Here is a 27723-nt window from a genome sequence, read left to right on the forward strand (position 1 = left end):
CATATTTTGTAACAAATAATTTCTTCAAAAAAATTTATAATTTGTAGAAATCACTTTATTAGGAATCACAACAATAAGCAAATTTAAATATACTTATCAAATTGGGACTGTTCAATATATTTATATGAATTTTACTTTTTTAAAAAGGAATTTTCAATTGCCCTTGTTCTTTTCTTGCCCGTGTCTTAAATACCCCTGGTAACAAGGTTTCTTTACATTTTGGTTGCATGTCGCTTAAATAAAAAACGGAAAAAAGAATTCGCACATGTGAATTCACACCATAGCAGAGCAAGGTTTCGATCCTCGGACCTCTGGGTTATGGGCCCAGCACGCTTCCACTGCGCCACTCTGCTTGTGATTTCGCAAGCACAATGTTGATTATGAGTCAACGTCCCTGAAGTGAGCGAGATGGCACTTAACTAAATAAATGTCAGAAAATAAGGGTGAAAAAATAAGGGTTGGACACCAATAACTAAACCAGAATCTTACTAATATGTGCTTTATAATTTATTTTTGCATTTATTCAGTTCTCATTTGTGTTATCAGTGGTTTTATATTCTCTATTTATATTAGTTTATTTAACAGCTTATATTTATTATTTATTTGCCAATCAAATGAGTTTCACAAGGAATGTAAATTATTTCAAGTAGTAGAGTATTTTCCTTCACGGAACCACGTAGACTGATATGAAACTTGGCGCGAAGATAACCACAAGCAGAGTGGCGCAGTGGAAGCGTGCTGGGCCCATAACCCAGAGGTCCGAGGATCGAAACCTTGCTCTGCTAAGTGGTACAATCGCAAGCGCGGTTTCTTTTTTCAATTTTTTTTTTGTTTTTCAAAAAGTTTTAAAAAACAATATAATAATTAAATGTTTTATTTATATTAAAAAAAAACTTGACTAAGGTACTCTATATAAATGAAAAAGAAACACTTACTTTGCTAGTTTAAATTAAATAACCAATGTTTTATAAAAGAAAATAAACACATTTTTTCAAGTTTGTATTTTGTTAAATTATAATTTTTAGAAAACAAAAATCCCGAAAAATATTTAAAAATTATATCGAAAATTTGATTTCGTTTCGCTCATTCCACAATGCGTGTCATCGGCTCCAGCTCACGTGGATTTTGTATTTACTCGGTGCCTGGCCGCCACCTCTCTTATCGCGGACTTGCAGCTCGCCCCCACACATCTGCTGAGGCTCTGCATCCATTTTTTGCCCACTGGCACAGATACGGCTTTAATAACCACTCACCGAGTGGGACTCTGTTGGTTTTGCCGCTTCTGTTTGCATTGCTAAGAGATGCGATGTGGCTGCGAGCAGGAGTCCAGGTTTCCGGTCATTAAAGTTTCCGAAAAGTTGCCTTTAAAGAAGTTAAAATATTTTCCTTAGCAAACCAGGGATGTGAAAAATGTTACCAAATGTGCTCAGCCACGCGGAGGGTTACCAATCATACTGACATATTTGTCAATAAATGGCAAAAATTTTAATTAATTTTCGCGCCACTTAAAAGCGCGCCATCAAATTGCACAAAACCATTCAGTTGAGATGGATTCGGTGGGGCGTTTGAGTTGCGGGCCAGTGGAAGCCAACCGCAAACACTAAATTGCAAATAAATTTGTTTAAATATGCAATGGCAGAGCGCGTCAAGTTTGGCACAAACCCCATGGACGACCAATGGCCAAAAACTGCGACGCCAGACTGCGACATTTTCACCTAGGAGAAGGGAATGTCATAGGTTGGTATGACCGGGTATACGTATGGGTTGTTGGGAACCACCTATCTACCGGTGGTTTGTCCAGTGCCTGCTGCACGTGCAGCTGCGACAACGAGACAACAACATGCGCATCAAATTTTAATAGCAAAACCCCCAAAAAGTTTCAAGCCACAAAGTCCATTTCCATTGGACTCGACCCAAAAGGGTTTGGGTGCTTCTCCTTGCGGATTGCCCCCCAAACGTTGTTGTTGGTTTTGTGTGACATGCTTGATGTACGCTTTTGGTTTTGCCCACGAAGATGTTGCAATGACATTGAATATTGATGAAAATAAATCGAATTTCCGTCAGCCCGGCATCCGACATATTCGATAGACGGTAAAGGGGGTAAAAAAAAAAAATAAACTGGACACATTTCCTCCATATTCTCCCTCACTGGTCGGTCGCCGGCTTTCCTATTGAGACAGCAAAAGGGTTCCGCCTGAACTGAGCTCGATGCAGTCAGCTGGCGAGTGTTAAAATCCCACGTTGTCAGTGTTTTTGGGGGGTATTTGTGGTTTCTCCGAGTTCCGACTTTTAGTTTTTTAGTCGGCTGGCACTTCAGCAATCGAAAATAGTTAAATAATACAGATTTTAATGCATTTCTAGGAGTTAGGTATATTTTTTTTAAAGCATTAACTGTATGGTAATAATTAGGTTTTATTTTTACATTTTGTTCACAGGCAAAAAACATTTGTTTCTACCAAACAAATCAACCAAATTGGTCCAATAAAGTCCAGCAAAAAGCATCGAATTAAAGTCACAAACATTTTTTTGCGTAAGCCTTTAACAAATTTAAATTTTCTCAAATAAAAAGCAAACGTGATTGGGTTTTTTATAACCCCTTCGGTGGCCAACCCACAATTAAGCCCCCAGTTAACACTTGATTTGTATTTAAAAATTATTGACCAATCCATGGGTACTGATTAAGTTTGTGTTTGTGCTTGTCAAACGATGGACGACTGCTGTTTGGGGGAGGAGGACCGATTGATTTTTGCCGCCACAAGGCAACGGTGGGTATCGGAAATTGCATAAACTGAGACCGAAAGAGATGGGGAAAGACAGAAAGAGAGAGGGAGATAGAGGGGGAGACAGTGCAGCACATATGAAAATCCAATTTTCCAGTGATTGATCAGGGCGATGAGGGGAACTGAAGAGCTGGCCACATACGTGAAGTGGGGAAAGTTTGTTTGCCGGGCGTGTACGCAAAAATAATGTAATTAAAGCAATGTTTGCATAATAAAAATTAATATTTGTTGCAGTTTGTGTCGCCAATTTCTGGGTCGGTAGAGGGAAGAAAATCCAGGGGAGGTAATGCATTTAGCTGGCCCTTTCAGCGAGTGTTTACCTAGGCAGCGAGGACCAGAGTCCTTTGCTCGCTTTATGCGGGCTGTCAAAATCAGACAGTGTGCACACATGCACCCACACCTCGTCGACATCCCCATAGATTTCGTCCTGGTGTTGTCCACACCGAAGAGCATCCTCTCGCCATCCTCCAGAATCTCAACTGTTTGTCCAAGTTTCGTTTCACCAAATTATGCCCGAGCATATGAGGGATTTATATCCGCTCGAGGACTCAACTGGACTGCATACCACTCGACACAACTCGACTCGGCACTCCTGTCTGCTGGTTGTCTGCTGAATTTATGCAAATATTGAAATAAGTCTTAATTGAATACAAATACTCAATTACATTGCGGCAAATCTATTTTGTGGGTGCGGCGCAAACAAACTTTACTGCGGACTGTACATTGTCAACACTTTTACTTTACAATTTTAATTGTGAATTCGTTTGGAAAATAAAATAAATAATTTAAAAATTAAAATATATAAAAAATGTTTAATGGCCCATGAGGGGATCGAACCCGCGACCTTCGCGTTATTAGCACGACGCTCTAACCAACTGAGCTAATGGGCCTAGATGACGCCATCTTGATTTTTAAACGTACTTAATTTAAAAACATATTTTAATTCTAAACTGTTAATTTACCTTCTGGCGTCGGTGGTTTATGGCAAAAAAAAGCCAAAGGATTTGTCAAAAATTGATCTCCAAACGTTTTCATGTTTTGCTCAATTCGATCAAAAACTGAGAAAGTAAAATAGTTATGGCCCATGAGGGGATCGAACCCGCGACCTTCGCGTTATTAGCACGACGCTCTAACCAACTGAGCTAATGGGCCTATATGACGCCATTTTGATTTTTTAACCTATTTAACTTAAGAAATGTTAGTCCTGAATATTAAACATGTCTGACTTCTTAACATTAAGTCTTAATTTAAGAATTCGATTAATTCGACTTAACATTTTGAAAGTTCACAAATTTTTGGGCCTGAATGGAATCTATTTTTAAAAATACACAACAAATTAAAAATTTAGAAGTAAAAAAAATGTTGTGGCCCATGAGGGGATCGAACCCGCGACCTTCGCGTTATTAGCACGACGCTCTAACCAACTGAGCTAATGGGCCTTGTTGACGCCATCTTGATTTTCCACCCTTTTTGAATTAAAAAATGTTACTCCAGCTTACGTATTTATTTATCCATGCATTGCTCAATCTTGCAATCAAAATTAAAAAACAAAAAAAAATTGTGTGGCCCATGAGGGGATCGAACCCGCGACCTTCGCGTTATTAGCACGACGCTCTAACCAACTGAGCTAATGGGCCTTCTTGACGCCATTTTGATTTTTTAACCCATTTGACTTAAAAAATATTCATTCTAATGCGTCTGCATTTTTTTTTAATATAAAATATCAAATTGATTACTAAACGTTTCTTTGCTTTGATCAATCCTCAGATAAAAATTTGGTTAATTAAAAAAAATTGTTGTGGCCCATGAGGGGATCGAACCCGCGACCTTCGCGTTATTAGCACGACGCTCTAACCAACTGAGCTAATGGGCCTAGTTGACGCCATCTTGATTTTTTAACGAATTTGACTTAAAAAAGGCTAATTCTTATTTACGCAAATATTTATCTATAGACTGCGACAGTATGTCGCACTACAAAATGTGATAGGGTTTAAAATATAACAAATAAAAAAGTAAACTTCGAATGTTTTCATGTTCTGATCAATCTTTCGATCCGAAATTGGAAAATTAAAAAAAAAGATGATGTGGCCCATGAGGGGATCGAACCCGCGACCTTCGCGTTATTAGCACGACGCTCTAACCAACTGAGCTAATGGGCCTTCGTGACGCTGGCAGTCTCGGTGCCTGATTTCCAGCACGGGGGTGGTTCTTTCATTATTTAAAGATCGGCATTGCTTTAAAGAGAGGTTCTTATCAGCTTTATCCGTAAATAGCATATTAATACAATATTTTTCGTTTTTATTCATATTCTTTGGAATATCGCGCAACCATGTAGCAAAAAACATTTTAATTAAAACCCAATAGAATGGTATGAGTTTTTTTCTGTATGTAGACAATTTAAGTCGTATTTATAATTAATTTACCACTGACTGTAGACGGCATTAATTGTGTTTCTTTTGCGCTCCTGAGGGAGTTTAATGCTGCTCGACACCACATGCATCATCGCAAGCAACACATTTGTGACACTTCATTAAAAAGCAACATTACCAAAATCAATTAGAGACATTCCCCCATGCATTGCCATCGCCTAGACAGGCTGGGATACACAACAAAAGCACACATGGCCACGGAGAGCGGGTAAGTTTGTTGTTTTTGGCAAACAAATACGCAAACAATTGAGATGTGTATGTTTTGTATTTGTTGCTGGCAGTATATCCTTTTCCCACCCATCCCCGCCCCCTTGTCCACCGGCGCCGATCCGCAAATTGTTTGAGCACGAGACGAGACTTTGTTTGCATTTTGAATTGCCGCCACCGGGAGCCAAGCTATTTGAACAGAGGCACACTGAGCGAAAATTGTATGATTTAAAAATTTTATTCCAAACTAAAAATTGAGCTTTAACGATCTCCTTACGATATAATAAATAAAGTAAAGTAATAAATTTTACTTCAACTTAACTTCTTTTCAACAGGTCTGTGTATTAAAGTCCTTATTTCTATAAAATAAAATACTAAGTTGAATATACATTTTTTAAAATATATCTATTTCTTAAAAATTTTCAAAATGCTTAATAATAATAAGTAAAACCAATCAATATTTAACTGTCACTATGACAAAGAAGATTTTGGTGAATATAATGAAAGTACCTACAGTTTGCAAAAACAAATATATTTTATTTTCCTCAGTGTAGAAACCCTATAGGTGAGGCGCCAGCAGACAACTTGTTAAATCGAAATTTAATTAAAAACGTGTTGCCCTGAACATGGTTTAATCGTACTTAAAGCGAGCCTACAAAGAACGTGTTTCCACTCTCGATTGACATGCTGATCTATTTCTTCGCATCCGCAGATGATTTTTGGGGCACAACTTTATGGAGCCACTTGCGGATGTATTCGCTGGTCTGTAGGCCAACCATACGATTTACCACCTTGCCCTTGCTGATGACCACCAGGGATGGAACGGATCCCACGTTGTAGTCCATGGCCAGTTCACCGTGCTCATCGATATCCACGCGGGCCAACCTCACCCGACCGCCCTGCTCGGACACGATGTTCTCAAGTCGAGGGGCCAGAGCCTTGCAAGGACAGCACCAGCTGTTCGAAGAGAAAGTTTGGGTCAAGGACAAGGATCTAACTGGGTAATGGGGGATGAGCTCACCTGGCATGGAAATCCACTACCACCGGTCGATCACTGTTTATCACCCGCTGTTCAAAGTCCTTTCTGGTCTCCACATCGAAGATCGGTTGCCTGCCTGTGCTGGTCATTCCGCGGTTCGCCTTCAGCAGATTCATGAGTCGCTCTGCTCGGTACAGTCGTCTATAGCTAGACATCTTCACGCGAACAACTTTAATTTTAATCGAAATAAATAATTTTTCAACCAAATTTTGATCCAAAATTTTTGGGGGCTAAAGTTTGCTTACGGTTTGAGTTTTTTGAATCAACTGAATACCGAAAATTACTCTAAAACCCTTTTTGAAATAAAGCTAAATTCAATGGCTGCTTGATCATAAAAAAATAAAAAAAATGTTTATTATACAGAGTTTTTAATATAAATTTGTTTCATAAAATCTATCTCTGTCTATTCTGGATAACCCATTTGTAGGACTACAGAACCTTGGGTCCCAATTCACATTTTCTGGCTACCTTAGTGGAATGACACTTTTCATGCGCTTGTTTTGATTAATTCCCGAATGCCAAACATTCTTTCAAGGTAGCTCTGGGCTGATCTCAATATTTGAGATGATTTCTCTAGAATCCATTAAGCAATGCTCAAAGCACTTACTATTTGGTTATCGAAAAAATATATAACATTTTTTAATCTTTTCAAAATATTTTATCTGGGATCGGGAGCCATAACCCGTGCTGAAATCGAGGAAAAAAAAATTCTTAAAACCCAGAATACTGAAATAGAACGGGAATCGCTCTTAAGAACAATCACACTTTCGTCTCCATAAGAGAGATTTTTTACTAAAATCGTAAACTATTAACTCTAGAAAATTAAAGATCTTACCCTTGGAAACGAGAAGGCTTATGCTTGAATTTGAGAATACTCCTTCTCGGATCGCCAGCCTTCATCCTGTGCCCTAAAAGACAATCCATCTCAAGACATCACTTATCCTTGTTGCTTTTTCCTTATCGAAAACACAAACAATGGCATTGGAAATTCCAACTTTATTTTTAAGTCAAAGTTGAAAACACCTATTTATCGTAATAGCATTTAAACTTTTTCAAGCCCTCCTCGCACTTATCCTCATCCTTGATCAACATGCAGTGATCGACCTTGCTTGGCGGTACTAAATTAAAAGCCTTTCTGAAATTAATCGATTCTTCGATGGAACAGTGCAAAAAGCACTTGACCCTGAGATCTATGGGCTCGGTTCTCCTTAAAAATACAGCTTCGTAGGCTTCCATCAGTGTAACATTTTCTTGTCTTTCGCAATCACGCGTAGTTTTGAAGTCCCTCCGCTGTAATTTTTAAAAATTAGAAAAGTACTATCTCCGAAATATTTTGTACTTACTTGTGAAGTTGTCACAGCCATAATGCCTAATAGAAATACCAAAACAAAATACCATTTCATTTCGACGGCTGTGCTTCTATACCGATTTCAGATGCTGCGGACGTGCTTTAAATGGATTCATTTTACCGACGAATTGCACGCCTATTAATGATTAATTTATCGTTCCAGTACAACCTTCTAGATTTCGCTTGAACAAATTTATTCTTAAAATACATTTCGCACAATTTTGAAATGTAAACTTTATTTGTAGTTAAACTGTTTTGTCAAAAACCTATATTTCGTTTTAGTGATAGGAGCATTGCAACTTCTTAAATTTATCATTACACATATCGTTATCATTGATTGATATAAGGCGGTCGACTATATTGCTCCAAAATGAAAATTTTCTTTCCTTCAGATACTTAAACTACATTTTTCACTCTCATCAAGGCTTTCAAGCATGTTCTAAATTGATTTCACATGTGTTACGGTTTAGGAGAACCTTTAAAATAATTGTATACTTTGATAATTTTAGGATACGCTAAAGGTAAAGTAAATTAAATAAAAATTATTTCTTAGAATATGATGTTAACTTTTGTCAGCAATAACTGTGAAAGATTAGGCCACTCTGCTCCAGGAAACAGTTGGCGAAGCACTTCACCTTGGGATTGGAGTTCCCGAAGTAATTTCCTTCTGCTCGGCACAGGATTTCATCTCCTCAAACAGTTTGGATATCTAGCTTATAACTTACCACAGCAGCTGCAAAGAAAAGTGCTGCTTGTGGTGTTTAGAATCTCTTGAAATCGAAACTGTTGGCTGAATGTCTCGGATAGTAAGCATTTATACGATTCGACACGATGGACTTTAACCTTATATAAAGTGAATGGATCCCTTACCTCACATTCGGGTTCTTGGAGAATCAACCTCGCCATGCTGACTGGCAGTTTTAGTTTTAGTCTCGCGTTCATATGTCTTTTATATATCAATTAGCTAAGATTAAAAACTTATGAAAGCTTTGCAGCTTGTAAGGAGTTTCGTTGGGCCTTTATCTTTCCTGGGACAGTATGAATATACCGAAGAGAGATATATTTTTAATCCTTTTGTAAATTAATATCTTTAAATAAAGTTTGACCTTAATAAATTGATAAAATTCATATACCCATTGTCAAAATGGCATAGGCCAGGGAAAGATCCGAGTTTTTTTTTTTAAGCTTTGCCGTATAAATTAACCAATCGTTTAACTACATCTGTACGATACAAGATGGCGAACCTTAACTGAGGTCCATATATTGTTCCCTTTCCTTTAACTTATGTTCGCTGTGTGTTCGCTATGTTTTCATTCAGGGAATCATAATGTTTTATAGATTATATGTTATTTGATCAAGCTATAGAAAAAACATTAGTTATTTAGGATTATTAGGGTAGTTGAGTTCCTTTTTTTTTGTGTTAAAATTTTTGAAAACGTTCAGACCTTTTTTTTGGATAGCAACGGCAGGTTTATTTTGCAAGTATGGGAAAAATGTATAACATATTGTTTTTAAAGAAACAAATCAAAGTTAATTAATGTTATTGTAATGTCCTTTTCTGAGAAAAGACTGTTTGTGAGTTTTCGAGTGAAACTTTCTTGCCCCTTTTGCCAAAATGTTAGAATTGAAATGAGAACTCTAATACGTAAAATATAAACATGTCTGAGTATTTTATTTTTAAATCATTATTTAAAGGTTTAAAATTATAGATTTTTGGTGGTTGCTTTATCAACAAAGTTCTTGCGGTTTTCCACAAAAGAAATTTAGTTGATTATTTATGTAACCTTTTAAACGCTTGTTCAGGAGCTCACAACTGATTTCTAAGTGTTTTTAAAAATACCAAATAATTTTTGCAGCTCAATTAAGGAATGTTTATTTCATAAAAATGTCAATGTTCAGATTACATATTTTGACTTATATTTCAGCGCGGTTTTCGAAGTAGCACTTGTACAACTGGTAGCTGGTGTCGCACTTATCGGCTCCCTGGATCGAGTCGCACTTGGCCTGGACCTCCTTGACCTTTGCCTCCCCGGCGATGGGACCCAGTTTGGCCAGGACCGCAGCGGGATTGACCTGACCGTTGGCCACCAGGCCACTCTGCTCCAGGAAACAGTTGGCGAAGCACTTCACCTTGGGATCGGAGTCCCCGAAGTTGCCGGCGCGCAGGGCAATAGCCTGCTCCTTGGTGATTCCCTCCTGCTCGGCGCAGGCTTGGGCCCTCTGTCTAACCACGGCGATCTGGGCCGGCGAGAGTTCCTGAAGGGTTACAAAAAGATAGGATATAATCTCTGTAAGGAACCTCTTGAGAATGTCTTACCACAGCAGCTGCGAAGGACAGAGCTGCAAAGGCGACGAGAGCGATGAATACTTTCATGATGCTGATCGGGAGTTGCTTAGAATCTTTTGGAATCGAAACTGTTGGCCTAATGTTGTGGGCAGTCAGCATTTATACGATTCGATTTGATGGACTATAGACCCTAGTCTGATTACCATATTAAGTTAACGGTTGCCTTTTCTCTAACTTGGGTTCGTGGAGAAACAACCTCGCCATGCTGACTGGCAATTTTTGTCTTGGTGTCATTTTCATGTATCTTTTCAGCTTTCAATCAGACTAGCTTGAGCTTCCCAAGACTTTGCAGTTTATTAATAATTTTCGTTGCGTTCTTTAAAGTATCCTAAGTCAGCAGGGATTAAGCCACCCCAGCTCCTGGCTATGAACCACCACACATTTGGGTCAAACTAGATCCCAAAAAAGTGATAGCATTCACTCGCTGGCCTGGCCATATTTGTTTGGGCCCAATGAATGATGACCCGCCCAGCCTCAGTTTGTTCTCTAAACATTTTTATGATTCAGGGTTAGAGATAGGATTCTTCTTACTTGCCTGTGTCTTTACATAATCCCCACTGCTTACACAGGCATCAAGGCGTTTTAGCAATTAGTTTCTGTTTCTGCGAGCATCCAATGTGAAGATAAGTAGCCCAGAGTTTTCACAGTCCTGATGGGTTTGTGGGGGGCTTTGATGGATGATTGACAAGCAAGTGACAAGAGGACGAGTGTGTGAGTGGGTGTCGAAAATGTGGGGCTAATGCTGAAATTAAATGGGTTAATGTGTATGCAAGAAACGAGTTCCCCACGTCATCAGTTAATGATCATTTCCATGCAGCCTCTCTAAAAAACGAGATTCGCCAAGCTAAAGATAGGAATCTAATATATTAAGCTGTAAAAATAACTAAGTAGCTGTGTTGCTAATGAAATTTACTTTACCTTTTCAGATCAAAGGTATATTTTTTGACCTTTGCAATAGGCCATACTATCCTCTTAGTTAAAAAAGATCTTTTTAAAGACCTATCACTTTTCCACAGCTCAATAGAAGGTCAACTTTCTACTACCAGTGCTTACTTAATTTCTCATTTCTATTTTATAATACCTTTCTGAAAAACCAAAGTAGCTGTTAATAAAAAATGTTTTCAAATAAACATAATCAACCTGCATTCCTCTTATTTTTGGTACCCACACACACCATTAGTGTCAAAATAGGTGGCAAAAAAGGGAAACAAGTAAAAAGTGCACATTAGAAGGAGTATCGCTTCTACAACAAGAACAACGGCTCACTTTTGTGTGTTATCGTTTCTAATTTGTTTCAAATTAAATGAGTTTTAAACATTTTCCCAGCCAAATACAATCATAAACCGTAAAATATACTCTGAATGACGCGAGTGTGGATGTGTTTTTCGGATGGGTGGACCAAAAGGATCTGGATGTTGTCGTTGTTTTTTCGGTGGGTGGTTCGGGACTCCTGCAAATGTAATTAAAAAACTTTTAAACCGCATCAACATAAATGTATGGCGCTTAAAATTCTGTGCATTTGACAATTTTCGGTTGGCAAAAAGTTGACATTTTGTGCTCCTGTGTTTGTGGCCAAGTGTGTGTGTGCAAAAAGTAACCGCCAAAACATGTCAGACTCGCCCCATTATCCCATTCCATCAAGTTTCAGCGGTGGCCATTTGTATTTGAGTTAAATGAAAAGCTTTAAAAGTTATTAGCGTTCATAAATAAATGTCAGTGGAGGGCATTTATTGATGGCAACCAGCACCCATTTAATGTGTTTATCATTTTTACGAGCCACTCTTTTCGGCAATTTCATTTATTTTAATTGAACCCCCGGCCTACCATTAAGCATTGGAAGACTTTCCATTTAATTGCATTTAAATCGTCGGTCAAACACCTTAATAGACCATTAAGTCTGGCCCCAAACCCTTACCCATTTCTCCGAAAAGGTTTAGTTCTGCAATGTGTGCAGGTAAGAAGCATTTGCAACCGGAATGCCATTCCGAGCATTCCAGGTGATAACGCTAAATTGCTTTGCCATAAATTCAACACTCGACATTATTTTTCAGTGTGAAATTTAATCAATTCGATATTGAGGAATGTCTGAGTGCCATGTAATGAAACGGCATCCCATTAATTGTCCGGTGGTTTGTATCTATGTTTGTAATGCCACCCCGAAAAGAATCTCTTCCGCCGTAGCCCCCAGGCTCCATAACTTTCCATTAGCTTTATTATATACTCATTTGGGGAAATGTCTTATATCATTGTTATTAGTAAATCTTACGCCTCAGTTTATTGCCTACCCCGTGACATGTGGGAGGTTTTGAAACAGAATTATCAGTTTCAGAAACTGTAGGACAATTCCTTTGGGGTTTCTCGCCTTTGGAGGCGCCAGTTCGTTGAACTCTCCCCAAAATATTTGAGGATAGTTTCCAGAGAAAAGAATATTTGGCCACAACTAAGGGTTGTTCTCATCTTTAGATAACCATTTAAGAGTACTTTTACGCTGGTAATGTTTGCCCTAAAGGCCAAACCTGATATAAATATTATAACAAAGTTCACTGTATGGAAATCGGTAATTATTTATGTGGAACTTCATGAAATAGTAATTATCATGTGCGTATTGCTTATTGGTTTAATATTGGCCTTGTATTACAATAAAAATGTACAAATTCATCACACTATCATTAAGTAATAAAGGTAGTTTGACGATATCAAAACGATTTCCATTTTTATGTGTGAAAATAAATTAAGCTGGTATAATTATCATTCGACTCATGTATAGATAGGTCTAAAATCAGCCAATTGGTGCTGTTAAAATGGTTCAGAATATTGCATAGATAGGTCTAGGATGGAGCCAAAAATATTTGGATATAATTGGTGCTGTCGAAATGGTTCAGAAAACACACGAACAGAATACTCGGTTCGCCGGAGCCTGGTGCAAATTAAAGTTTTCGCACAGTCATTTCACGGAAAGAGCTCTTTTTAATTAATTTAATGACTGGCTGATGTATTTGCATATGGAAGTGCACGTGAGGAGAACTTTGTGCACGTGGGTAAATAATCAACTCTTTTGTTGCAGTTCCAAATTTAACAGACCTGCTCTCGGCCAAGCTTTACTTTTCGCTTTGCATCTGGATTGTGGGTGTGGGGTAGCTGCCATTTCCCACTAATTATTTTAACAGCTTGAAAAGAGGTATCCGCCCGAGTGCTAAAATAATTTCTTTCTCCACCCCCTCCCCCCTGGCAAGTTCCGGAAAAGAAAGCTCAGTCTCCTTGGTATTTTCAGTCCGTAATCCGGGATAGCTTATCACAAATTCCGGGCATAACTCAAAACAGAATCGCCGGCCAGTTGGGAAGCAAATTAATGGCATTGTTTTGGCCCATCTGCCCCAAGGCGTTGCAACACTTTCTGATTGCATTAGATGCTTACAATAATTTTCGGGGCAACTCCGCTAGGAATGGGAACGTAAATGGAATATTTTATGCAATTTATTTTGATCAATTTGCACGTCGCAATGGCAGTTTCCTCTTAGGGCGCCTAAATATTCTCCGGGTATTTTGTGGATGCAATCGTGCGTGCTACGGAATGGAAATTTCCGAATGGAAGCCACAGGCTGTCCTCTATTATTCGAATATTTTTGGGCAAGTGAAAATTTAAAAACAATCATTGGGCATAAAAATGTTTTCCCTATTTCAAATAATAAAATTTAAAGAGCGAAATTAAAAATGTTAATTTAAAAGTCCTTTGTTTTAGAAAGCTTTATTTAATACCCTTATTTAAGCCAGATATATGCCGTATTATCATTGGGTATAAAAATGTTTCCCCTTTTTCGACTAACAAAATTTTGAGTGTTAAATTTAAAAACGAAAATTTAAATTTCGTGCTTTGTTCTAAATTTTGAAAGGTCTCCCATATTTTTTACTTCGCTATTGACTTAAAAAAAATTAAGAAATTCTCTTAAGAGTACTTTGTTTTAGAAAGCTATATTCATTACCCTAATTAAAGCCATAAAAGCCAGATATAAAATAACCTATAGTGACAAAAAATTAATTCGATTTGTAAGATTTACTTTTTAAAAGTTTCCGCAGGTTAATGGAAAAATGACCAACCATGCGTGTGATAAGTTCTTTCAAGTTTCCCGTCTGGCATTAGTGGAATGTGTATATTAAACCCATTTGCAGCCCACCTCATTACACACTAAAAAAAGCAATCGAGCATCAAATTACAAAGAAAATAAAATGCAAATAGGTTTTTCTTTTACTTTCAGGTTGTTCTTTTTTTCTGGAGCGGGTCTGCCCTTTTTCCCATCCAGTTTATCTGCCTCGTATTCCTCGGACGGAGTTCCAATTTCATGCAGCTGACCACGGACCCTGTAATTGTAATTGCCGAGCTGGATTGGAGTGGATTAAACAATTTCCACATTTAACATGGCGCGCGTCTTTAACCTTTGCCACAATAAATTTTTCCCGGCTTTCCTTGTCGCCTTTTCCTCGCTTTTCTGGCTCTGCTCCCCAGTTGGGGCTTAATTTTGGTACCGGCGATAAGAATTTTTAGCGACGTTGTCATTTGGGGGCTTTGGCTTTTACGAGGCGGCACAAAGGACGCATGTCCTTGTTGTGCGTCTCTAATTAGATGCTTTGCCTAATTAGTCGGTTTTATGTGAGGCTCTTTATGCCCCTGGATTACCTTTTTGGTTGCAGTTTCATGGAGTCAAGACATCGTTGTATTCTCCTTCAAGGATAAGCCTCGGGCGTCGATATGTACTGTATGTGGCATACAGATTACGCTGAGCGTAGAATGTTATAAACTTTAACGTTTATTAAAAATTCCAAGCGCACAGGAAAATATCCGCACAGCATCATGACAATAATGCCAGTGAAAGCAGCGCGTTTGCTGCTGATTTTCGCAGCTTGAGATTTTCCATTTTTCCCATCATCGGGAAGCCGCCGAAGCTTCCCCCAGTTCGGTTTTTTTTTTCAATTTCTTACAGAACGCAGAGCACTGCATTCCTTCACCTGGACGTCTTTGATGCGCCATATGACAGGAAGATTGGAGGATTGGAGGATTGGAGGAGCAGCAGCAACAGTTCGCCTGGAGTTCCATATATGAACTCCGCATCCCAGCCACTGACTGGCCCCTCAACCGAATTGAACTTGTCACAAAAGAATTCATTTTGCAGAGCTCGGAATTTTCCGGCTGTTTGGGGGAGGGGGGTTTCCCCGGGTGTTTGGAAAATGTGCGTTGAAAAGCTTTGTAAGCTTTGCTTGACTCCATGGCCCCCCGTCCCTATTTTTCCCCCTTTTGGGTCTCGTACACACTGTCCATTATCCAACGCTCCATCGGTTCTGGGTTCGTTAACTGGAATTCAATAAATATTACTAAAACACTCGCATACGCATTCGCCTTTTCCTTGCGTTTTTATTGGGAAATGGTAGGGGGAGACAACGGCAGATGCCAGAGCAGACATTTTCACATAATTTCCCCCATTTGTGATCCATTTTTAGGGCCAAACCGACCGCCATCAGTTCACAGTTCCCGCGGGCCAAGTATATTTTGGCTTATTTTATGACGCGTTTTGTTACCAAAACGAAAATTTTTGGTAGTACCAAGACATTTAATTGCCTAATTGTTTTGTTTTTGGCATTTTATTGCAGGCGGTCTGGTTTTTATGAAGGAGCCAACCCAGCACGCCACTCTTTTTTTATGACTTAATTACTTAAATGCGTTTTATTTTGCATGCGGCCATAATCGTAAACAAATTATAGAAGTGGAAATTATGATATCTTTTCCATTTTTATTGCGAGCCCTGGGAAAAGATTATCCAATGGATTGTAACATACTTTTAATGCACATTATTTTAAGACCCTTTTTTGTGATGATTAATAGAATTTGGCATATATTTTATTTTTATACAAGTTTTAGTACCCATTCTTTGTAGCGGAGTTCATTATTTAAATTCCACTTGGCTAATACAAATACGCACACCATATTTGTACAAGTTTTCGCCTGCTTTTCATCTTTCCATCAGCAAATAGTATTCTCTGCTTAGCCCCCGCCATCGTGGTCTCATTATAATTTAAATTAACTGAATTTGCTTTATTTGATTTACCTGGTTTAGTGTTACACTGGCTTTCTGGCCCATTGAGGATTTTCCGCTCCAATTGTGGAAAAGCCAAGGATGCTTTCTGAATTTATTAGCCACACCGGGTTCTGACCCTAAAGGGTGCCTATTCGCCAGCCGAATCCCATCCTATCTGGTGGTGGCTATGGTTTCCTTTGGGCCATCTCTTTTTATTTTCTGAAATTAATGCGGCAAACACTAATTAATTGCGCAGGTGTTGCAGCTGTTCTGTAGCTCTTGTTGTTGCTTGCGGTGTTGTTATTGCATGGGATAAGCCTAATTGAATTTCTGTAGCTTTTTGCTAGCCTTGCGAATTCAGGAGCGGGAGATCCTATCTCGCCATTGGTTATAATTAATTACACAGCTGCCATGATAGGAGGCCTTTTGCATTCATTATCTTTAAATTATTGATTTTTATCAGCAGCATAATATAGAGTGACTGGGGCAAGAGCCTATAGAATAGTTTACAAATTATTAATAAATAAAAATATATAATATAGTTAAAAAGGGTTAAAATACCATTAAGAGATATTATAAAATAATATTTTCAGTTCCAAATTTATAGTTCCATGTAGGAAACTTTTTACTTATCAACTACGATACGTTGTTTTTTATAATGATAGATTTTTGACGATCTATTTGGCGATAGTTCCAAGCCTATAGTTTCTTATAGACAACTTTTTACCTATCAACTATGATACATTGTTTCTTACAAACGATAATCCATTTGGAAAAAAAATTAATTCTAAGTAAATGAATAAAAAACTTCACAAAAGCTCTCAATATAACACCTAGTCTTTTACTCTAATTGAAATTTAAGAGAATTTCTAACTAACCTGTAGTGCATCAAATTTCTGCTTTAGTAGTTCCCAAACCATAATCAAATTCACGCTTTGCACTTATTTAATTGTTTTTCTTTTTAATTTCTCATAGCTAATAAATTGGCTTTTATGACTGGTCATGAGAAGCTCGTAAAATTTGCATATGACTGTTAACCGAGCTTTTGGCTTTAAGACGGGGGTCCTTCAACGGTTGACGGCATTATTATTATGTCAACGTAATGTTCTCGTCAAATGGTTTTTCGCGTGACATTTGCATTTCAGTTCAGTTCGGTTGAGTTGAGCCCTCGGGTCCGATGACATTTCATTAGCCGTAGTTCTTCGGGCACATAATAACGTGTGCCATTGTTTTTCATTGTCGTTTTATGTGCTGTTTATATTTTTATGGCATGCCATATAGTATTTAATATTTATATTATATATGAGCCACATGCGACCCTCCCACCCGTCCTATCATGTCTGCGAATAAAACAGTTTTATTCCCTTCTTCTAAGGGGAACTTTTAGGGACCAACCAACTTTTTCACCAGGTACAAAAAAGCTACATCTCCATCTCCTTGAACTGAAATCAAACTACTTGAGGAGTCACCCGCTGCTTCGTGTTTGCAGTTATTATTGTCTATAAATCGTTGGGAGGAACCCGATAGGAGCTGGAGCTGTATACACGATGACATTATGAATTTATTACTATTTAAATATTTTACTTCTGTTATGGCCCTGGCAGGCGACGATGGGCCGCAATAATCGTTCTGACATTTTGTTTTGCCTGGCGTGCGTAACTATTTACGAGTCTACTCTGGTAACTTTTCTCTCCGTAAAGCCCAAGCCCATGGCACGGGTCTATGGCTTGAGTAGGTCATGAATTATCGATGCTGTCAGCAATAAATATTGATAAAATATAAGTCCAAAGTTCTGGCACGTAAGCATCAACTTTGGGTAGCTGCCTCTATTACCATAATTTAATAATTCGGGCAGTTAGACCCCTTAAACGGTTCCGCTTAAAACTCATGCATAAATGTACATATATCTCCATTTCATCTGAATGTCACTTTAATTATTAATCAGCCAGACATATCTGGGCTACAAATTAATCAGCAAACCAGTTCGTTTCGCCCCATGGACTCGAGATTTTGAGACTCGTTTGCATTTTTAGACTTTGATACCGGCACTTGACTTCAAACTTTGCCCAAAACAAACAAAGCAATGGAAAAAACTCACGAACTTAAAACCGGTCTGATAATTCAGTACGATCATCTGTCAGCAATTAATTTATACAATGTAATTGCAGATTTATTTTTAACTTTAATCAAATAAGGGCCAAACAACTCAATTATCTTTAAGAAATTACTTACATGACTAAGTAATAATTGTTAGGAGTATTGAGTATAGTAATTAGTCTTTAGATTAACACTTCAATTTTTTAATTATAAGACTTGTAATCTGACAAATATATAATGATAGGAAAGATTGGTGGTTCAGATTTGTATTTCTAATAGATGACGATCGGTTTATCTTTTCATAAATATAAAACCCATAGGCGATTTACCGCCGATTGAATATATTACTATAAATATTGCACAATGATAGTTGTCCACTCATGCTTGACCTGCAATTCTAAGTAATGAATAATGGCAAATAAATATATTAGTTTTATTACCTATCAATAATGGGTGGATAAATACTTAAGATTACTCGCATTATTACCAAAATTTGTTTTTTTTTATGTATGTTCTTAAGTAAGAGAAAATCTTCTTTCTACCTTTATGTAGTCCCTTTAAAACTGCCCTCTCATGCTTTGCCCGCACTTTTTTTAACACCTTAATAAAAACCTACGTTAAATCGTATTTCAAGTTTAAGGTTTTGAGAGCTAGAGGTATTGTTAAATCCAATTTGTTGACGTTGACGCTTCGCTGCCCACTCTGACCCTTGGGAAGTACAACATTTTTATAATCGTTGGAAAATCTGAAATTACAATTAGCACTTACATTATGGAAATCCAATTATTTTAGCCATATAATGAGCTCGAGTCTGGGGCATTAAGGCCAATTATAACTACAATGGGAACCGCAACGAACTTGCTTCATTTGCTGAGTTGAGTGTCGGATGAACTTTAAGCCGAAATGGCACAAAAAAGTGAGTCAGTGTCGGGTTATCAACAAGATCGAAGGGGGTTGGACCAAACAAAAAAGCAAAAACAACGAGAGAACCATTAAAACGGCGATTTAAATAAACTAACCGATATATAGCCGTGTGTATATTTAATTGCTTATACAGTGTGATCACCGGAGTAAAGCGAAAACAAAACGCGATAATCAAAACAAAACTCTAGCGAAGCAGCATCAAAAATCGTATAAAAGCCAGATGCTAGCAGAATAAAACAAACAGTTCCGATACCAAAGGGTTCCCAATAACATCTCAACCGGCACCATGAAATTCCTGATTGTCCTGTCTGCCATTTTGGCCATTTCTTTTGCCGTAAGTTAAATGAATACCCCACCGATTGAGTTATATGTTTATAATATATGTATCTCATAGGAACTTCAGCTGTCCGATGAGCAGAAGGCCGTGGCCCATGCCAATGGCGCCCTTTGTGCCCAGCAGGAGGGAGTCACCAAGGATCAGGCGATCGCTCTGCGAAATGGCAACTTTGGGGACAGCGATCCCAAGGTCAAGTGCTTCGCCAACTGTTTCCTGGAGAAGACCGGATTCTTGATCGATGGAGAGGTCCAGCCCGCTGTCGTTTTGGCCAAGTTGGGACCGCTGGTTGGCGAGGATACCGTGAAGGCCGTTCAGGCCAAGTGTGATTCCACCAAGGGAGCTGATAAGTGCGACACCGCCTTCCAGCTATTCCAGTGCTATTACAAGAACCGCGCCCAAATCTAAGCGGAAATCTTGCAAATTCAATATGTGTGATAATCTGTCTGTGACCTGTTACTTTTTTGTTTTAACTACCTTTGTCCTATGAGAATACCAAGAATATAACATGAGCTCCTTGAATAAAAAGTTACCTAAAAATGTGTTAAAATGTAATATTTGGTAATAGTATAATTATTTTTCTAAGGTTCTAAAGTATAAGGAACGTTTTAAAATTAATTTTTGCTTCGAAGTATCATCAGGTGCAAAAACTTAAAAGTTTTTGTTAATACATAAAAATAATATTCATAAACTGGAATTTTAGTTGTTAGATTAGCACAGGTTATTTTAGCTCTGTAGGTTAGGAATCTACTCAACTTTAAACATCAAATAATATTAATTATAGAAAATATCTTTAAGATTACTTAAATCTTAAACGGATCCACGGGGGTGGGCGATATGGAGGATAGATCCCCCACTCGGGTTAAAAAGTACATTTAGTATTTATTTAATTCCAAATGTAGGATTTCTACCCAACAAATTTTTTGTATATCCCCCCACAACGAAATTTTGGATCCGCCACTGATTTAAATGTAAATTTAACTGATTTTAAAGGACAATAATTTTATAAAAATAATTATTTATGTAAAACCGAGCATATTCTACGAAAATGTTTAGAAGTTCCAAAGGTCTTTGAGTCATTAAGGGAACTTTTTACCAAAATTACGTTGCCAACTTTGACAGCCCCTCACAGCCCATGCCCCTTTTTGTATATCCAAAGAAATTAGGACCAAAATTCTTATACATAATTATTTATGCATATTCGACTTGTCAATGGAAGCTCCACTGTATGACCCATTTGCGTGGTGGTCCTGGCCACGCACCCATTTGCATAACAGTGGGCCATCATTAGGGACCACTGTCAGACCGTCGTCAGGGGCTTAAGTCCTTGGCCAGAGTACCGATCCCAGAGGTATTTGCCCGCTCATGTCTGGCATAAATATTGATGAGCGACGGCAAACTTATTCGCACAAAGACCGGGATCCTGTGTACCGAATCCTGGGATCCTGGATACTGGGATGGATGCGTGCGGGCCGAGCAAATGAATTGGACACATGGAAGCGTGTTTTTAAAAGCCCAAATCCAATTAACAAATCATTAAACATTCATTGAGCACGTGTCGCAATTGCATTTACCGGCTGAACTTCTGGGGCCAGGTGGGGCACATAAGGCACAATTGCTTTGCCTTTTGGCTTTGGCTTTGGGGATTGTGGATCGCAGCCAGGGTGGCGGACTTGGCTTGGCGTCCATAATTCATTTTGTCACTTCCTGGGGACGGTCTGGCTGTCATGTCACTTCCATTTAGCATCCGTTTCAGTTGCAGTTGTCTGCACAAGAGCTTGGCCAACAAACAATCACTGATGCGTTTACTAATGTCTATTAAAAAGGCAGTCCAATCGACGGGTTTCAGGGTTCCACCCCCCAGAACTAATGCATTTAAGTAGACAGCCATGGCGGCCTGTCAAAGGAACCAACACGCGTGAGATGGTAGCACATTGATGCTCGACATCAGCCTTTGTCTTGGCCCTCTTGTTTGGCTTGTCTTGCTCCCGTTAGTTGGCTTTCAATGGCCAATGGAGCAAGGTCTGAGGAAATCGCTGGGGTTGGGTGGGGTTGATTCCTAATGCTTTGGTTCAGGCGGGAGGGTTCTCTAGCCTGCGGTTCTCACATTAATGTAATTTAATTTTATAAAAACTTCGCTGCAGGGTGGCTGCCACTGTCTTGTTTCATGCTTCGATGTCCCTCGCTTTTTGTCTGTCCATGTGCAGTTTCTTTGATCTTAAAGGCCAATATGTGATGTGGCCGGGGATGTTGCGGTTGTATTCCTGATTATCAGCACAAGACTGTTATTAAGTCCGTCTATTAGAGAGAGCCAAGGAAAGTTGGAGTTGAAGTTAACCAGTTGGTGTGGTTGAAACTAATGTGATTGAATTGGTTCGCAATAGAGCTGGCAAAGTATTCGGCGTTTAAAAGATAGAAATACCATGATTACGGTTAATGGCCAATACAGAGCAGAATACTGATAGTTTTTAAAACGAGGGTAATGCGCATTTCTGTATTTTCCCCCTAAAATCAATAGCAAATCATTCGTTTTGCCCAGCTCTATTTTGCAACATTACCATATCTGGAATCTAATTAGAGCTGAGTTAGAAAGTATATTTTGTTGAATTTATTCGAAAGTATTTTATGAAAAAACTCCCATTAGTCACCAAAATAAATTAGTCAGTAATTACTATGATTATTTTAATTGAAATAACTAACAAATGGGAACAATACAGACTAAAAGTATACAAAGTAATTGCCTCGCCAGTTTTTAGACACTTTTATGGAACGTCACTTAAATGTTTTGTAGATTCATCTACCAAATTGAGCCTGCCATTTTTTGCGTAATTATAGAAGCCATTAAACGGGCACATTATATATCCCATATGAAGGCTTTTAGGCGATGCTAATTTGAATTCCCACCCGAAAATGATTTTGGCAATGCACTGAGGCATGGCACATTATTTGCTATATTTCTAAAAAGGCTAACCTAATGTCTGACCAGCTAGTCAGGCATTAAATGGATTTGCGATCGATTTAGACCACAATTAAATAGCAATTTTAAATGAGATGGGCTCTCCAAAGTAGACTCTATAAAAGCAGCCTGTTAAGCCACGACGGGCCTTATAGTTCAAACCTGTTTTAAAGTAAAATCATAAATATTTGTGAAACATTGTATTTAGATGTATTTTCGAGCCAATTTGCTGTCTTTGCTTTGCCTGAGTCTCAGTGATCTTCTGCCAGTAGCATGGGTAATGTTTCCTCAAATTATTAGAAAACTAAACGATTTAATAATACTGATAACAAAGAAAATTAAATTTCCTATCAAAACGAATTTTACAAATTCAATTATTATTGACAATAAAAGTAAGAGAAATGTGCTCCGAACGTAAATACTTGGAAATATAAAGATAACAAATGCTAGTAAATTAGGGATTTCACAATGCTAAAAATAATCTATTTGCAGGCCCGATCGCTGACCGTCTCGCTAAACTTGTCCATGACACGAACCCTGGTTCCAGATCCCCCAAACGGAACAGAGACCAAGCTTAGCCAGGATATGCTGAGGTCCTGTATGCGAAAGACCGAGATCTCGATGTCTCAGCTGAAGCTCTTTCACATGAGCCTGGTCAACAGTGACTACAACAACGAGAACGATGTGGCCCCGACGCCAGTTCAGTCCATGGGTGATGTCAACAACCTGGGCGATTTGGACTTTAATGGCAACTCCCAGATGCCTTTTCTCGACCTTAAACACAATGAACCGCTTCAGTGCTTCGTGAGCTGCCTGTACGAGACCCTGGATCTGGATAGGTACAATGTCCTGCTGGAGGAGGCCTTCAAGAACCAGGTGCAGACGATCATCCAGCACGAGAAGGCCGAGATCAAGGAGTGCAGCGATCTGCAGGGCAAAACCCGCTGCGAGGCGGCCTACAAGTTGCACCTGTGCTACAATCACCTGAAAACCCTTGAGGCGGAGCAGCGTATCCGTGAGATACTCGAGCGAACGGAGGCGGAGAGCGAGGGATTCGGTCCGGATGGCAGCGACTTTATCGACGGCATCCAGCACTCGGGCGAATCAGTGACCACAACCAAATCGGAGTAGTTAATTTTGTATAATTGGTATAATCTTTACTTATCGATGTCTGCTTAATCAAAAACACAGTAAATAAACCAATGAGTGTATACAAAAGTAATTTGGCTACTCAAAAATTAAATAAATTGTCTGCATATAACCATTTTAAAATTTAACTTATCCTAAGTTGGTAATGTAGCTTTCACGTTTTTTTTAAATCCCAACTATTACCAATAAAGCACAATTTTGGGCTTAAACTTTTATCTACGTAAGTACCAAATATCCAAAGCATAGTTTTGGGATGTGGGCTAAGTAAAATAAATGTAGGTTATGTAAAGAATTTGGAAGGCATTAAAAATATATACATATATATATAATATTAAAGTATCCAAAAAAGATTTTAAGCTTAAACAGTATTAACAATTTTAATATTCTATATAAATAATAGAGCACATTGGTATTGCAAGGCTAACCATATTTATTTTTCTGAGACTTAACAATATTAAAAGTTGTACCCATATTTTTGGCCAATAGATGCACTGTTTACTTTCCAAATTTATTTTATTTACCACTAAACTTAAATTATAACTATAAACAAATTTAAATAGGCTACGCACAGCAAAACAGAGTAAATAAATACTGAATTAGAGCTCGCTGACCCGAAAGACAGCTGTCCGAAATGTGAAAACGACCAATTGGTTAAGCAAATTATAAAATTAAATTGTTCAAAAACGAAATAATATATATAATTGAATTTTAATAATAATAATCACTTAATTAGCACACCTTATTCTGGAATTTAAAATTTTTACGAGTATTTAAGCCATGCTGAATCAAATAGAATTCAGTTGTATAGTGAAAATAGCTTTGTGAAGATGAACTTAAACTACTTGGTGGTGGTATTCCTTGTTTGCGCTTTAAGCGAAATGGCAGCGGTGAGTTATAAACAAATATAATTTTTACAGGATATAATACCATTTTAATTTGTTATATATAACCCTGTTATAGGGTCAGACGTCTGCTGAGTTGGCAGCCTACAAGCAAATGCAACAGGCTTGCATTAAGGAGCTCAATATTGCAGCCAATGATGCCAATTTGCTGACCACTGATAAGGAGGTGGCCAATCCTTCGGAGTCGGTGAAGTGCTATCATAGCTGCGTCTATAAGAAACTGGGTCTCCTTGGAGGTGATGGAAAGCCCGACACAGATAAGATCGTCAAGTTTGCCCAGCTCCGTTTCAGCAGTCTGCCTATTGACAAACTGAAGACTTTGCTTACAAGTTGTGGAGCCACCACATCGTCCACCACCTGTGACTATGTCTATAACTATGAAAAGTGTGTGGTCAAGGGAATTAGTGCTTAAAGGTTGTCCCTACCAATCAGCAGCCTGTTTAAAACAATAAAGTTATTTTGAAGTGTTCAACGCACTCGACGGTTAATTGTCCGGTCGGGGGGTCTCATGCATTTAATTATGCAAATTGAAAACGCCGAATGACCTGGCACACACATGAATATGGATTATAAGCGGTTTACGCGAAACAGGGCCTGAAATCCCCAATTAAGCTGCGGAAAATTCTGAACCCCAACCCACTGATGCAGACTGAATTATTTTTTCAAAGCAGCTTCACAATTTACAAAAAATTAAACATAAATAGAATGCAGCAATAAGCCCAAAAGTAAAATCTGTTGAATTAACACAAAAAAGGTCAAGGAAAAATTAATTAGTTTAGCAATTTTATAATTGGTTAATTCTGCTTCCCAATCCAAGAATTCATCATATTTTTAATTTCGATATATCAAAGGTTTTTTATGCTGAATTAATATGAGTTAAACCCAATTTTTAATTGAATTGAAGAACATTTCTATGATATTAAGGTTCATTTATAAGCCATTTCAGAGCATTGAATGTTAACGATCAATCCTTACTCTGATACTATATTACAACCCATTTGAGAACATTCAAACAAACAAGAGATTTCCTTTGACAAAGCATATATTCCAGTTTTGCATACAAATGTTTTAAGCTACTTTTCACTGTTGTTTTATAAATGGATCACAATTTGCCAAACTTCAAGTCCCGAAAATCCTTAAGCCTTAACCTCGGGGGCGTGCTTGAAGGTCTCGAAGCACTCGTGCAACTTCACGGCGGTTTCGCACTTGTTCTCGCCCTTGACGGACCTGCATTTCTCCAGGGCTTCCTTGGCCTTCTCTTCGCCGATGAAGGAGCCCAGCTTCTCCAGGACAACGGACTCCTGCAGCTCACCGTCCTTCAGGGTTCCGACCTTCTCGAAGAAGCAGTTGGCAAAGCACTTGATGTTCTCGGTGGGGTTCTTGAAGTCCTTGGCCTTGACCTTGGCCTTCTCCTCCTCGGTCAGTTTCAATTCAGCGGAGCACTGTTCACCATGCTGCTTGGCCAAGGCCTTCTGATCCTCAGTCAGTTCGATGGGCTATAATCAAAAATATATGAGAAAATGTATCATATATAATGATCTCAATATCGAAAGGGACTTTTATATTAGAATTTTTATGAAATTAATCTTTGTTAAAGTTGATCATTCATATATCATGAAGTCGTGTCCACAAAATTTTATCTTTGGAATAGTAAAAAGAATAACTATCCCTAAAGAATAGGATTTTAGTAACTCTTAGAATTAGTTTTAGAATTTTTCGGACTGTTATTCAGGAGTGATCTTAACTTTCCTAACTTAGAACCACAAACTCACCGAGGCAACAGCCAGAGCCACAAACAAAGCACTCAAAGCGATCACAAAGTAGGAGTTCATGTTGAGAATTGCTATGACTTGCTAGAACGTTTGGGGAAGTTCTGATGCCGGTCTGGGATGTGATCGCCGTTTTTATACCCGCATTCGCGGTCAATAAAAGCCGGTTTCTCTTTATGCCCCCGGGCAATGATCCATCTAAGCCCAGCTGATGTTTTTGATTTTTGTTTTGGTTTTTAGGTTTTGTTTTGTATTTTGTATCTCTCCCATTTCCCTTGGCCTAGCTCAGGTTTTTTTATTTTACTATTTGGTTTTTTTTTTTTTTTTGCATTTTGGCGAGTGCTTTCGTCTATTTGTGGCCTGCGGCCAGGTAGACAATCCAAAGTTATGGTCGCTATGAAAGCATGGTTCATTAAACTGCCTTCTCCTTCGCCGGCCGGGGGAATCGAATCAATTATACAAATAGAACGCAGACGTGGTACAGACAGGGACGCCTCGAGTGGTCTCGAGATCGTAGGTCGCTCGAGTTACACGTACAATCGCAGACGGACTTTGAGTTTGGGGAGTTGGAGTTGCGGCTGCTCACTCATTATCGCGGCACTCTATCAAAAACTTTCCACTGCTGATGCCACCCAGCCCCATTCCAGGTGGCAGATCCCAAGCTCAGGCCAAGAAGAACCATCCCACAATGCCCCAAACAGTCGGATTCTGATTCAGATATATATCTTAGGATCTGGGCGAAGAGGTGTGGCGCGTATTGAAAGTTGAGAAGCGCAAGGAGACAGACGACGGCGACGACGACGACGGCAAAGTTTTTTCATTTGAATCCTATTATTTCAGCGTAGTTGTAATCTTATTATCCACGAGATGACAGCAAAATGACATTTAGAAAATTTCACGCTGTGTGAAATGTACAAAAAGAAAACACGGGAATGCAGGAAAGTCAGCCCAGCCAGCAGGCAGTGCGTGTGGGTGGATGGTTGGTGATGGAATCGAGCCGGAGTCGTAGTCGGATCCAAAGTCGTGGCCGGGATCCGGAGTTTCTGATTGGGACTGCGTACTGTGGCGAAACGAGACTGCCCCACTCCCTTCGGAAAAACCTTCATCTACTTCTTTGAGTCGGGCGTGTTTTTCACAAGTTTTCCACTGGCTGCTACTGCTGCCTGTCGCCGCCTTCCTTTTAATTTCAATTCTGACATTTGTTTGTCTGCTGTCAAAATAAAGTAGCTTTGGCGCAAAAGAAATAAACCATAAGATTGCGATTGAAAATTTTCCAACCCACACGCAGCCACCCAACCACCCAACCGCCCAACATCCCACCCCCTGACCACTGAGTGGCTGAAACTTTTCGCTCTGACGCAATAATAATAATAAACT

At 38.7% G+C, this 27723-nt stretch overlaps 6 protein-coding genes, 1 long non-coding RNA gene and 8 other non-coding genes across 16 annotated transcripts; 4 read left to right on the forward strand and 11 right to left on the reverse strand.

The window, feature by feature from the left end:
• Positions 1 to 281: 281 nt before the first annotated feature.
• On the reverse strand, positions 282 to 353 carry TRNAM-CAU (transfer RNA methionine (anticodon CAU)). Its single transcript has one exon. It is a non-coding gene; the product is annotated as a tRNA-Met (tRNA).
• A 360-nt stretch (positions 354 to 713) lies between these two features.
• On the forward strand, positions 714 to 785 carry TRNAM-CAU (transfer RNA methionine (anticodon CAU)). The gene has a single exon. It is a non-coding gene; the product is annotated as a tRNA-Met (tRNA).
• Positions 786 to 3596: 2811 nt separating this feature from the next.
• Positions 3597 to 3670, reverse strand: TRNAI-AAU (transfer RNA isoleucine (anticodon AAU)). Its single transcript has one exon. It is a non-coding gene; the product is annotated as a tRNA-Ile (tRNA).
• A 188-nt stretch (positions 3671 to 3858) lies between these two features.
• TRNAI-AAU (transfer RNA isoleucine (anticodon AAU)) lies at positions 3859 to 3932 on the reverse strand. Its single transcript has one exon. It is a non-coding gene; the product is annotated as a tRNA-Ile (tRNA).
• Positions 3933 to 4145: 213 nt separating this feature from the next.
• Positions 4146 to 4219, reverse strand: TRNAI-AAU (transfer RNA isoleucine (anticodon AAU)). Its single transcript has one exon. It is a non-coding gene; the product is annotated as a tRNA-Ile (tRNA).
• A 124-nt stretch (positions 4220 to 4343) lies between these two features.
• Positions 4344 to 4417, reverse strand: TRNAI-AAU (transfer RNA isoleucine (anticodon AAU)). The gene has a single exon. It is a non-coding gene; the product is annotated as a tRNA-Ile (tRNA).
• Positions 4418 to 4579: 162 nt separating this feature from the next.
• On the reverse strand, positions 4580 to 4653 carry TRNAI-AAU (transfer RNA isoleucine (anticodon AAU)). The gene has a single exon. It is a non-coding gene; the product is annotated as a tRNA-Ile (tRNA).
• Positions 4654 to 4865: 212 nt separating this feature from the next.
• TRNAI-AAU (transfer RNA isoleucine (anticodon AAU)) lies at positions 4866 to 4939 on the reverse strand. The gene has a single exon. It is a non-coding gene; the product is annotated as a tRNA-Ile (tRNA).
• A 1058-nt stretch (positions 4940 to 5997) lies between these two features.
• On the reverse strand, positions 5998 to 6713 carry LOC108008806 (thioredoxin C-1). Its single transcript, XM_017072711.4, has 2 exons — positions 6438 to 6713; positions 5998 to 6373 (listed from the first exon to the last, which is right to left on the reverse strand). Exons 1-2 carry the CDS (start codon positions 6608 to 6610, stop codon positions 6109 to 6111), a joined length of 438 nt encoding a protein of 145 aa, XP_016928200.3. The 5' UTR covers positions 6611 to 6713; the 3' UTR covers positions 5998 to 6108.
• Positions 6714 to 7396: 683 nt separating this feature from the next.
• LOC108008942 (uncharacterized) lies at positions 7397 to 8897 on the reverse strand. 2 transcript variants are annotated; one of them, XR_011603801.1, is made up of 3 exons: positions 7799 to 8604; positions 7479 to 7745; positions 7397 to 7411 (listed from the first exon to the last, which is right to left on the reverse strand). It is a non-coding gene; the product is annotated as an uncharacterized lncRNA (long non-coding RNA). The 2 variants fall into 2 exon arrangements; XR_011603800.1 differs by lacking the exon at positions 7397 to 7411 and having other exon boundaries at positions 7432 to 7745; positions 7799 to 8897.
• A 753-nt stretch (positions 8898 to 9650) lies between these two features.
• Obp56e (Odorant-binding protein 56e) lies at positions 9651 to 10256 on the reverse strand. The gene is made up of 2 exons (XM_017072365.4): positions 10121 to 10256; positions 9651 to 10059 (listed from the first exon to the last, which is right to left on the reverse strand). The coding sequence occupies exons 1-2, from the start codon at positions 10247 to 10249 to the stop codon at positions 9718 to 9720; spliced, it is 471 nt and encodes a 156-aa protein (XP_016927854.4). The 5' UTR covers positions 10250 to 10256; the 3' UTR covers positions 9651 to 9717.
• A 9115-nt stretch (positions 10257 to 19371) lies between these two features.
• On the forward strand, positions 19372 to 20125 carry Obp56d (Odorant-binding protein 56d). The gene is made up of 2 exons (XM_017072444.4): positions 19372 to 19570; positions 19631 to 20125. Exons 1-2 carry the CDS (start codon positions 19523 to 19525, stop codon positions 19976 to 19978), a joined length of 396 nt encoding a protein of 131 aa, XP_016927933.2. The 5' UTR covers positions 19372 to 19522; the 3' UTR covers positions 19979 to 20125.
• A 2542-nt stretch (positions 20126 to 22667) lies between these two features.
• On the forward strand, positions 22668 to 23775 carry Obp56c (Odorant-binding protein 56c). The gene is made up of 2 exons (XM_017072870.4): positions 22668 to 22803; positions 23019 to 23775. Exons 1-2 carry the CDS (start codon positions 22735 to 22737, stop codon positions 23655 to 23657), a joined length of 708 nt encoding a protein of 235 aa, XP_016928359.3. The 5' UTR covers positions 22668 to 22734; the 3' UTR covers positions 23658 to 23775.
• Positions 23776 to 24480: 705 nt separating this feature from the next.
• On the forward strand, positions 24481 to 25049 carry Obp56b (Odorant-binding protein 56b). Its single transcript, XM_017072763.4, has 2 exons — positions 24481 to 24562; positions 24636 to 25049. The coding sequence occupies exons 1-2, from the start codon at positions 24503 to 24505 to the stop codon at positions 24987 to 24989; spliced, it is 414 nt and encodes a 137-aa protein (XP_016928252.3). The 5' UTR covers positions 24481 to 24502; the 3' UTR covers positions 24990 to 25049.
• Positions 25050 to 25601: 552 nt separating this feature from the next.
• Positions 25602 to 26502, reverse strand: Obp56a (Odorant-binding protein 56a). Its single transcript, XM_017072382.4, has 2 exons — positions 26350 to 26502; positions 25602 to 26073 (listed from the first exon to the last, which is right to left on the reverse strand). Exons 1-2 carry the CDS (start codon positions 26407 to 26409, stop codon positions 25714 to 25716), a joined length of 420 nt encoding a protein of 139 aa, XP_016927871.1. The 5' UTR covers positions 26410 to 26502; the 3' UTR covers positions 25602 to 25713.
• Between the last annotated feature and the right edge of the window lie 1221 nt (positions 26503 to 27723).

Source organism: Drosophila suzukii, chromosome 2R (genome assembly GCF_043229965.1).
Source record: "Drosophila suzukii chromosome 2R, CBGP_Dsuzu_IsoJpt1.0, whole genome shotgun sequence".
Lineage (NCBI taxonomy): Eukaryota > Metazoa > Arthropoda > Insecta > Diptera > Drosophilidae > Drosophila > Drosophila suzukii.

Coding starts and splice junctions, on each gene's coding strand:
- Obp56d (XM_017072444.4), top strand. CDS start 19,523: ATGAAATTCCTGATTGTCCTGTCTGCCATTTTGGCCATTTCTTTTGCC. Junction 19,571..19,630: donor TTTTGGCCATTTCTTTTGCC/GTAAGTTAAATG, acceptor TGTATCTCATAG/GAACTTCAGCTGTCCGATGA.
- Obp56a (XM_017072382.4), bottom strand. CDS start 26,409: ATGAACTCCTACTTTGTGATCGCTTTGAGTGCTTTGTTTGTGGCTCTG. Junction 26,074..26,349: donor TGGCTCTGGCTGTTGCCTCG/GTGAGTTTGTGG, acceptor TTTTGATTATAG/CCCATCGAACTGACTGAGGA.
- LOC108008806 (XM_017072711.4), bottom strand. CDS start 6,610: ATGTCTAGCTATAGACGACTGTACCGAGCAGAGCGACTCATGAATCTG. Junction 6,374..6,437: donor GTAGTGGATTTCCATGCCAG/GTGAGCTCATCC, acceptor CTCTTCGAACAG/CTGGTGCTGTCCTTGCAAGG.
- Obp56c (XM_017072870.4), top strand. CDS start 22,735: ATGTATTTTCGAGCCAATTTGCTGTCTTTGCTTTGCCTGAGTCTCAGT. Junction 22,804..23,018: donor ATCTTCTGCCAGTAGCATGG/GTAATGTTTCCT, acceptor ATCTATTTGCAG/GCCCGATCGCTGACCGTCTC.
- Obp56e (XM_017072365.4), bottom strand. CDS start 10,249: ATGCTGACTGCCCACAACATTAGGCCAACAGTTTCGATTCCAAAAGAT. Junction 10,060..10,120: donor TGTCCTTCGCAGCTGCTGTG/GTAAGACATTCT, acceptor GTAACCCTTCAG/GAACTCTCGCCGGCCCAGAT.
- Obp56b (XM_017072763.4), top strand. CDS start 24,503: ATGAACTTAAACTACTTGGTGGTGGTATTCCTTGTTTGCGCTTTAAGC. Junction 24,563..24,635: donor CTTTAAGCGAAATGGCAGCG/GTGAGTTATAAA, acceptor ACCCTGTTATAG/GGTCAGACGTCTGCTGAGTT.